This window comes from Myotis brandtii, unplaced genomic scaffold (genome assembly GCF_000412655.1).
Source record: "Myotis brandtii unplaced genomic scaffold, ASM41265v1 scaffold30, whole genome shotgun sequence".
Classification (NCBI taxonomy): domain Eukaryota; kingdom Metazoa; phylum Chordata; class Mammalia; order Chiroptera; family Vespertilionidae; genus Myotis; species Myotis brandtii.
The window spans coordinates 1,455,240-1,466,193 of NW_005361458.1; the positions used below are offsets into that span (position 1 = coordinate 1,455,240).

Below are 10,954 nucleotides of genomic sequence, written 5' to 3' on the forward strand. Positions count from 1 at the left end.
GAGATAGCTGACTTACATATGCTCTCACCGGCACTGATATTTTTTTCACTCAGAGGTAAAAATTATTTTTATCTCCATTTGAGATTCAGTATCTTTTTATGTCTATTGGCCTTTTTCAGTTTCTCCTTTTACTGTCATTTGTCTAGACAATTTACTTTATAAAAGCTGTTGAATTTTATCATATGCCACAACAAGTATGTTTCCCCTTTATTCTGTTGGCATAACGAATTATTTTGATATATTACTTATTCATTGTATTTGGATTGAAATCTATTTGGCCAGATAGGCTGTTATTTGAATAACTAGAATTTCTATTTTTACTTAGACTATTTCTACTAGTAATAGTAGATCTATCGTTCTCTTTTTAGTTATATTTATCTGGTTTTGTCATTTAGCCTGTTTGCTTCATAAATATGACTTATGGGATCTCCTCATCTTTTTTCTGTGAATAGTTAAATAACAGGAATCATCTGTTTTTTGAGGATGGACAGGTTTCAATGATAAAATCATCAGGTCCTGGAGCCTTTAAAAAGGCAGGCTTTAGCCGTGTTCCTAATTTGTTACAAGCAATGGTCTTTTGGAGTTTCCATCACTTCCTAAGTGAACCTGGCTTATTTATATTTTGCCAGAAAATCATACATTTCCCCAATATTGATAGAGTACATATCCTTTTGTAATTTTAATTTTAAAAATGTCTTCCATAGCTTTTGCAGTTCCTAGCATTGCATGTTTTCATCTTCCTCTCTTGTATCCTTAGGTTTTCCAGGGTTAAGTGAATTATAAGTATCAGGTTTGTTTTTATGTCTTCTAAGTTGTTTTTCTTTTTAAATTAATTTCACTTTCATGAATTCCTTCCTCCTACTTTTAGGTTTATTTTTTTTTCTATTTGTTAAGTTGCATGTTTAGCTTATTTCAAGTCCATTTTTAAAAATAAACATTATTTGAGTTGTTTTCTTTTAAATACAGCTTTAGCTGTGTCCCACAGATTTTTTTATTTAAAAAAAAAGTTTTCATGTTCATTACTTTTTAGATAATTTTCCATTTGCATGTTCTTTATCTTCACTTCAGAGATAATTTAAGTTTATAAAAACTGTCTTTACATTGTAAGAGAAATACATGTCCATGGGAACATACTGGAACAGTATAAAAAGATGTACTGTAACAAGCAAGATAGTCTCCAACAGAGACCTCCCAGTCCTCTCTCCAGAGAAAACTAATCTTGATCAGATTCTGGTGTTTCTCCAGTAATATGAATACACTGTACAAATATGTTGTGAAAGGCATTCCTTAACTTCTATTTTATTTTGTTAGAAGGCTGCCCAAGGTCATTGGTATGGTATGGTGGGTTTGAGGAGCCAAAGACTTGTTCTACTCTGGTCTTGAGTCTCTAACCCTTCTACAGTTCAAATTTGAGAAAGGGTCACAGAATGAACTCTGATGGTCTAAATTTGTAGATTTCTGATACTGGTTTTATTTTGTTTGCTGTGGAAGTCCAGAGATGAGAATTTATGACCTTATGTTTTTTTAAAAAATATGTTTTTATTGGTTTCAGAAAGGGTAAGGGGGGGAGATAGAGGGGGAGAGAGAAAGAGAGAGAAACATCAATGATGAGAGAAAATCATTGATCGCTTGCTCCTGCATGCCTCATACTGGGGATCGAGCCTGCAACCTGGGCATGTACCCTGACCAGGAATCAAACTCTGATCTCCTGGTCATGGGTTAATGCTCATCCACTAAGCCACACTGGCCAGGCATGATCTCCTTAATCTGTGGAGCATCTTTAAGGGATGGATCCCACTTTTGGCAGGGAAGGTTCCTTTTGTTTAAATCCTATGATGATGGTGAGGTGTTTGCAATTTTGCGACCCATGAACGCTGTCTTTCTTCCCCAAACAACACAAATAAATAACCATTCTAAGTAAAATCAACGCTTACCTTGTAAAGATGGGTTCAAGGAAGATTCTCCAGCAGCTCCGCCTCGTCTCCATTGTCAAATCTAGACACTTGCCACTCCTGAAATGGTTCCTAATGGTCTCCACTCTGTTTTTCACATTCTTGTGAAATCTCCTCCGTGTGTGTGAGATGAAGCAGATTGCCATACTGAAGCTGAGGGCAGCCTCTAGCCCAGTGGTTCTCAACCTTGGCTGCACATTAGAATCACCTGGGAATCTTTTTAAAATCCTGATTTCTGGGCCTCATCCTCCGGAAATTCTGTTCCTTTGTTACTAATGTTGTGGCCTCACCCCATAACAAAGAAACAGAATTTCCGGAGGATGAGGCCCAGAAATCAGGATTTTAAAAAGATTCCCAGGTGATTCTAATGTGCAGCCAAGGTTGAGAACCACTGCTCTAGCCAATAGCTTGCAAGAAACTGCAGCCCGTAGTTAAACAGCCTGGAAGGCTTGAGTCCCACCAATTACCGGAGGGAGCTAGAATGTGGGTCCCTCTGCGGTAAGCCTGGATATGACTGCAGCCTTCTGAGAGACCCAGTGTCAGAGAACCCCTTTAAGCTTTGTTCATGTTTCTGTCCCAAAGAAACTGTTCCAAATAAATGTTTTAAGCCGCTAAGTTTTAGAGTAATTTGTTATGGAGTAATAGATAATGAATAGGCCTGTGTTTTAGAAGTTCTTTGTAAAACCTGTGATTATGGGAGCTTGTTTTTTTCCAGATAATTGGTCTGGGGAAGAATTATGTGCGTCACCCAACTCCAATCACCTGTTCCCATTGGCCCATACAAATGCAGGTTTTGAAGATAGAAAAGCAAAAAATTACAAATCTGATCAAGGAGAGAACAAAACTTAAAAATAAAAACATTACCATTATATGCCCATTAGAATGGCTAAAATAAAAAGTACCAATACCAAGTCTGGAAGATGAAAACCAACTTGGCCTCTCAGACTTTGTTAGTGGGGTTGTAAAATGGATAGCCATTCTAGAAAACAGTTTTGCAGTTTCTTACCAAATTAAAAACACACTTACTACATGACCAGCAGTCACACTCATGGGCATTCTAGAAAAAGGAAAACTTTTGTTCATACAAAAGTCTATACACAAATATTCAGAGTAATTTTATAAGTGATAGCCCAAACCTGGTGTATTAGCCAGGGTTCTTCAGAGAAATAACCAATAGGATGTGTGTGTGTGTGTGCGCGCGTGTGTGTGTGTGTTCGTTGTGTTGATGGAAAAACTCTGTGATGGTTATATTAGCTATACATGTGATAAAATTTCCTAAAACCACCCCTTCAAAAAAGTGAATGTAAAAACTTGTGAAAATCATATATGGTCTATGTCAGTTTCCTGATTTTAACAATGTACTATGGTTATGTAATGTTGACGTGCATTGAGTTCTTTTTAATATAGGTATAGTGGCACTGTATAATAAATACAATGCTTTGCCATCTAACTCAAAAGCAAAATAATCCACACTCCACTATGCCTTAAAAGTGTGACATCTGGTCTGGCCTGTGTGGCTCAGTGACTGAGCATCAACTTATGGACCAGGAGGTCATGGTTCATAGGGCACATGCCTAGGTCAGTGGTCAGCAAACTCATTAGTCAACAGAGCCAAATATCAACAGTACAACGATTGAAATTTGTTTTGAGAGCCAAATTTTTTAAACTTAAACTACATAGGTAGGTACATTGTTATTAACTTAATTAGGGTACTCCTAAGGCTTAGGAAGAGCCACACTCAAGGTGCCAAAGAGCCGAATGTGGCTCGAGAGCCGCAGTTTGCCGACCACAGGCCTAGGTCATAGGCTCAATCCCCAGTATGGGGCTTGCAGAAGGCAGCCAATTGATGATTCTCTCATCTTTGATGTTCCTATTCCTCTTTCCCTCTCCCTTCCTCTCTGAAATTAATAAAAACATGTTTTTTAAAAGTGTGACATCTGACATTTTTCTCTTTCTTGTTTTGACATGATGGATATACACTGGTATTTTAAAAAGCCACAGAATTGTGGTATTTGTAGCCCTTGAAGTGTTGTCAAGTTCTAACTGTGTCACTGTGATCTTCAGTGTGCCAAGCAGCAGTGCAAGGTGATGAGTGCACCGTACAGTCTCTGCCACGATCCACCCTCACTACTGCAGTGTGAAAGTAGCCATAAACAATGCGTAAACAAATGAGCATCGCTGTGTTCCAATAAAACTTTATTGATGGACACTAAAATCTGAATTTCATATAACTTTCACATGCTACAAAACATTATTCTCCTTTAAAAAAAACATTTGATAACGTAAAAATCATTTTAGCTGGTAGGCCACACAAAAACAGGTGGCAAGCCAGATTTGCCAACCTCAGCCTAACCTCATGGGTCCTATTCTAAAGGTGGGGGGAAACAATAACAAAATAAGTGAGCACATAAAGTAGACAGTTTTGTGTTATAAATGAAATTAAAGTGTAAGGTGGTCAGGGAATGTGTCTCTGAAGGAATACATAAGATGAACCTGCACCTGAAGGAAGAGAAGGAGCCAGTCATGAGAAAAGTTGAGTACAGAGTATTCTAGAAAGAGAATAGCAAGGGTAGAAACTGGAGGCAGGTACAAGTTTGGTGGATTAAAGGAATCAAACATGGATGGCACCATTGTTAAGAATTTAACTCTAGTTGACTACAGTAGGATCTAGCCTAATTTTATACACTGGGTTTGTGGTCCCTTGCTAATTTATATGACCACACCAAGAATATGATATTTAAAAAGAGAGAGAGAAAAGGAGAAAATACTTTTATTTTTGCCAAATAGTTCTAAGAAAATACAGTATCTCCTATATGATCCAGAATATTGAGAACAAATATAGTTGGACCACACAAGTTATTTCACTAAATGCTCATCCTTAGGTTATGCTGCTTCATTTTATATTTGCTTACAATACAAATGTTTTGCTCACTAGATGATTTAAGGCCACTTATAGCAGTTTTATATAAAAAGTCTCGTTTCTTTATAAACCTTAACATATTAAATCCTCTGTTTACATCTTTTTGTTTTTATGTTCAGCCCAATGTGAGTGTGCCAAGCTGGTTCTGATTTCTTCTAATACAATGAAGGGAAAATCATTTTTAAGTCTTCATTGATTTGTGGCAATATTTGTATTCAACAATCAAATGCTACACCATTTCCTTTTAAATGGCTATGCACTTAATTAGTTTCACTCGTGTGTTCAGCAATTAATTAGTTTTGGAGACTTCTATTTTGGTATTGAACCTGAATATTGACAGTCAGAGTATATACTGTATCAGGATTGCAATGCATGTTTTCTAATCACACCACATAAAAAGTTTTCACATTTGAAAACAAAGTTCTTCATTGTAATATCATCTAATATCTTTCATAATTGTGAAATACACTTCAACCAGTTTCTTTTTTTCATTTATTTTCTCCAGTATTGCTTCTAGTAAATATGAGGCAAAGGGAAGCTGTAAGAGAAACACAGGAAAAAAAGGATTATCAAAACTCTATATTTTCTTCAGTTCAAAAAATATACTAAATATCATTAAACCATTAGAACTTGGCTGTCTGCAACTTTGCACCCGTATGGTACCCTACTGGGTCTCTTTTCAACTGATCTTGCTGGTTAGTGTGGGTAATTCTGTCTTTTACAATAAAAATGATAAAAGAGCTGAAGTAAAATGAAAAAAGATAAACGCCTTATTGAACAATTCATGGTTTACTGACCATGTTAATGATGTAATCTGCAATACAAGCAGCTAAGCCATTTATCTTCAATCAGCTGATCAATAGCAGGTTACAGTCATCTCTAGGGCCCAGAGCCCACAGAAATGGTACTGTATGTTCATCACTCATAAAAGAATGAGAGAGAACTATCAATACACTTGTCTGTGTTAGAGCTGAACATCTTAAGTTGTAGGGTAAAATTTCAGAGGGAAAAAAAATGGCAAAAGTATACCCATTGATTAAGTTGTTATAGAAAAGTTTGGCATATCAAAGTGTAATACACATGTTGCAAACTGCTGAGTTTATGAAATGCAGAGTATATTTTTAAATTTCATAATTTATAGAACTTTCCTAGTAAAGTTTTATTGTTCCCCCTGCTTCACTGGGTTGCCTGTAGAACTCCAACTCATACAATTTAAAATGCTCCCCAAGTACCTCCCTTATAGCCCTATCCACTTCCTTTTACCCTTCTTCCCTATCTAGTCTCATATAAAAGATTTATAATAATAAGTTCATTAAATCATTTCTTGGAGTTGTCCTCTTGATTAACCAGTGAAAGGTACGTGTTTTTTCCTGAATATACTGATGAGAATGCTTGTCATGCCGGATCCCTTCCCTACAGAGTTGTAACAGGCCCTTCTTTGTGCTAGGACGATCACTGACAGTATCACTGGTCAACACTGAGCAAAGATGCCCTCTGTATGAGCTGCTTAGCTATGCTCAGCTCAGCTATGCTCAGCTAAGGTGATTACAGTTAGCTAAACAAACCAGGATGGTTCTTGTCCAAATTTGAACTGGGTAAAAAGAAAAGATTGGCCAGTAGCAGTGAAAATAGTCCAGACAGGGACACAAACAGGTGCCCGCATGCGCATGCTTGCACGTGTGAACACACACACACACACACACACACACACGTGCATGAACAAAAACCACCTTACATAGGTCCTGAAAGAGAAATAGAGACTGAAGCTGCGCCACAGAATGGTGTCAGATCCTAAATAACTTTCTAGTTTAACTTCCTTCTTAGCTTTATAATAAACTGCCTTATCCTTAAGGAAGTCTGTGTATCAGGACGGACTATATCTATAGTTTATATCAGAGCTTTACACATTGGTCTTACTGGACACTTACCATTACAGAAAGCATAAGATACCAAAATATCATGTATATTCAGTTCTAAGATACCGCTGAATATAAAAGGCACACATTGATTTTAAGAAACAGCCTTTCCTGTGAAAAACTCTACCACTTGAATATACCCACACTGCATATGCATTCCAATTTCAGAAATGTAAAAATGTGGGGAAATATCATCTTAGAATCAATGAAAAAGAATATAGATTGGGTACATTTACAACTGAAACTATACTTAAAATATGACCTGCCTTGTATAGTCTTTAAAAACTCACATGGTCTGTTTGTTTGCCATATATTTTTAAAGTGAAAAATGTTTTGAAAACAAAAGATCTGAACTTTCTACTACTTTGGAGTTTAGTTCATACAGTCAGTTTAGAGTCAATTGAATTTTCTCCCTATGACTCTGGAGGGGCTAAGGCTCTTCAGAACCTGCTCAAATACAGAAAGCACAACCGTTCTTGTACTGGTGAGATTTTGGAGTTGGATTGAAGTGGCAACATGATGGGACAACAGCAAAAATTTTTTTCTCACTTGCCCTATATATATTATCTTTATTGTTGAAAGTATTACAGATGTCCCCTCTCCCCACCATTGGTTCTTGGTTAATCTCTTCACCCCTCCTTCCCTCTAACATTCCATTCCCAACAATTATGCTGCCTCAAGTTCCATTTCCAATGGCACATGCCAGGGAGTACAAAGCCCAGAAAGCCTGCCTGACGTCTTTCTTTTGCATCAAAAAGGAGAAGCAATACTCCCAGTAATGACAATGCAGAGTTACACAAGCTTGAACTCCTCAGCATCAGAAGAAAAATGGAAAGGTAAAGAGTTGATACTACATGAGATTTCTTAGTTTGAAAATTCAGCTAAGGACGTGATAATTTTACTTGTCTACACTATAGTCTTAAAGTGGGTCTTCCTAGTTGGTCTGCCTGTCCCCGTTGTAAAAGGTGATTTCTATTACTGGAGGGATTTCTCCTGACCTCACACAGATTTTCAGTTTTTCTTACATGGAAACACCTACAGATGTTTGCCTTTAGCAACTGCTAAGCCACTGACAATCTCAAATTTATCACTTACACTTACAAATAGTGGCTTCATTTAGAGGTATTTCTGAATAAAGGTAAGATATGAATGATGGTTGCATATGTTGAGAGCCACTTGGGAAATATAGCAAAGCCTAAAGACCATGACTGGAACATAGTCATAAAACTTAGAGCATCAGCACTAATTGGAATGTAGTCCTTAATAATGTAAAATTAAAATTTTTTGTGCTGAAAGAAAATAATTAAAGTAAAGGTAACATAAATCTAAGGGATAAGATTAACATTTTCACCATTTTCATTCTTGTTTTTGGTTTGAAAACTATTATTATAAAGATATTGCTTAAAAATATGAATTGACTTTAATCTAGTTTGAGTCATATTGAAAGTGAATATATTAAATTTTATGTATTATACCTGCTTTTACAAAAGATATGATTCAGTGAGACTCTGAGACTTAAGAAAGGCCAATGTAGTTTGAGTATTATAAAATGAATGGTGCAAAAATTTAGTATAAATAAATATATAGAGATATACACACAGTGTATATATAAACACACATATACATTATGTATTTATATATGTACTAGAGGCCTGATGCACGAAATTCGTGCAAGAGTATGCCTTTCTTCCCCCAGCTGCCGGCACTGGCTTCCCTTTGGCACCTGGGACCGGGGCATCCCTTGCAGCCCCAGCTTCGTCCAGAAGGTCATCTGGTCTAATTAGCATATTACACTTTTATTATTATAGATATTTTAAACACATTTAAATGGCTAGGGTATACTCTATTATCTTATAATTAAAAATTTTAACTTGTGAAAATAACCAAGAATGCTATCAGAAGGAACAATTAATTTCTAGTTTAAATCTGGCATGGAATTTTGAGCTAAGTATCCTAAAATAGACTCACAAAGAAGTCAGCATGTGCTATTCTCAAACTTTGGTAAAGTCTATAATTTGTTTTCACTTTGATATTGTCCCCAACTTTTTTATAGTGGTAAAATACACATATTATAAAACTTACTTTTGAACTTTACACCACATCTATTTTCAGGAAACATGAAAATAGGCTTGAAATCGTTAAATTTAAAAATCCCAGCAACACTCTAAATGGAGAATTTTAAATTTTTGCTATTTCAGATCAATCTGAGAAATCTCTGTGGGTGACTGAGCATGTAGGCTTATGTGTGTAAGACAGAGTGGTAGAATGTGAGTGTGCATGTGTCATAAGTGTAACACAGAAAGCAACAGAGTAAATGTGTTCAGAGTTGAAATAAGAAACTTTCAGTAAACCTTTAGGCTAGAAGTTACTTTTTTTTTTTTTTACAAAAGCCAAGGAGATTTATAAGCCCTCTCACTGCAACATTGCAAGGCATTCTATGGAAGGTAAGCATATTCTGCAGAGAAGGCACTGGGGAAGCATCCATTTTAAACTTCAGCTTTTATAAGCTCTGAAAAGGAACAAGGATATGTAATGAAAAATCAAAAGTCTATATTCTACATTCTCAATTTAAGGCAGAAAGACAGAATTTTTGATATTATCCCAGCACAAGAAAATGTAGCTGGACAAGATGAACTAAAATGGACTGAATGACAGGAGGGTGAGGGCATGAGTGGGGGGGAAGGGGGGCAATGTGGGGATAAGAACACATATGTAATAACTTAATGAATAAAAAATTTTAAAAAATAAAATAAAATAAAATGGGCTGAATGAAATCCAGAAGAGGAATAAAAAATTTTTAAAAATAAAATAAAATGGGCTGAATGAAATCCAGAAGAGGATTAGCTAATAACAGAGACAAGGCAATGACAAAACAAGTCTCTTCTCCCTCAAAATAATCCTACACACTGATTTCATGTATTTTTCTAAAGCACAACTTTGATTACATCTTTTCTTACCCCAAAGCTTTTCTAGTTTTGCCCTGACCTATGTTTTTCTATCTTTGTTTCTTTTCCAATTCACTAAATTACAAAAACAAAACAAAGCAAAAAACTAATTTGGTTGGTAGCCCATCCTATTATAGTAATTAATTTGCTTTTTGTCCTCTGCCATAAATTGTAAGTTTTGGGGATTATTTTTGGTGTTTTTTAAAGAAATATATATTTTTATTGATTCCAGAGAGGAAGGGAGAGGAAGAGAGAGCTAGAAACATCAATGATGAGAGAGACTCATTGATCAGCTGCTTCCTGCATTCCCCACACGGGGATCAAGCCCGCAACCCGGGTATGTGCCCTGACCTGGAATTGAACCGTGACCTCCTGGTTCATAGATCAATGCACAACCACTGAGCCTGGCCATAAATTGTAAGTTTCAAAAAGCATATTAATGTAAAAAAGAAATTAATACAAGAAAACATGTTTAAAGAAATTATAAGGCTGGAGAACCAAGATGGCGGCATAGGTAAAAACATGTACTTGCTGCCTCTCACAACCACATCAAAACTACAACTAAAAGACAAAACATCGATCATCCAAAACCATGGGAAAGCTGGCTGAGTGGAAGTTCCACAACTAGAAGGAAAGAAAAAAGTGCATTGAGACTGGTAGGAGGTGCGGAGTTGTGGAGGTGCAGAGGCGCGCGTGAATTGGGTTGGCAACTGGGTGTGCTGTTGTTGTTTCTTTCAATCGGGAGGGAGATACAAGCTCCCGATTGCTCTGAAATCCAGTTCCGGGTGAGACTCTGGGGACCCAAAGTAATACAGGGAGAAACTGGACTGTCTGGCATCGGGCCGGAACACAAGGGTGGCTTTCTCTCAGAGGTGCTCACAGCGATCATTGTTCCTGTGTGGGGGCGCGGATCACAGAGATGCAGGGAACTCTCCAATGCAGGGCTGACTGGCAGCCATTGCTATTTGCTCCACCCTGGTGATTCCCAGACACCCCGCCCCACCCAATTTACAACCCCACCCAACCTGTGTGCATCAGCTTTTGCATATGAATGGCCTGGACTTTTGCAACCTAACCTAACAAACTGCAGCTAGGTCAAAGAACCCCAGAACTTCCAAAAGAAGGCCTAAGGCTCATCAGCAGCCAGCATTGCTTCACAGCTGCACCTCATCTGGGCACTTCCAAACCCCAAAGAGGAGGAATCTGCAGATCTCTCTGTAG

At 37.1% G+C, this 10,954-nt stretch overlaps 1 protein-coding gene across 1 annotated transcript in view; it reads right to left on the minus strand.

Moving 5' to 3' along the window:
* Positions 1 to 4,131: 4,131 nt before the first annotated feature.
* Positions 4,132 to 10,954, minus strand: part of CNTLN (centlein, centrosomal protein) — a 263,928-nt gene continuing 257,105 nt past the window's right edge. Inside the window, exon 28 of the mRNA XM_014542362.1 lies at positions 4,132 to 5,410. Coding sequence (XP_014397848.1) covers positions 5,309 to 5,410 — 102 coding nt within the window. The 3' untranslated portion in view covers positions 4,132 to 5,308. The remainder of the gene's footprint in view (positions 5,411 to 10,954) is intronic.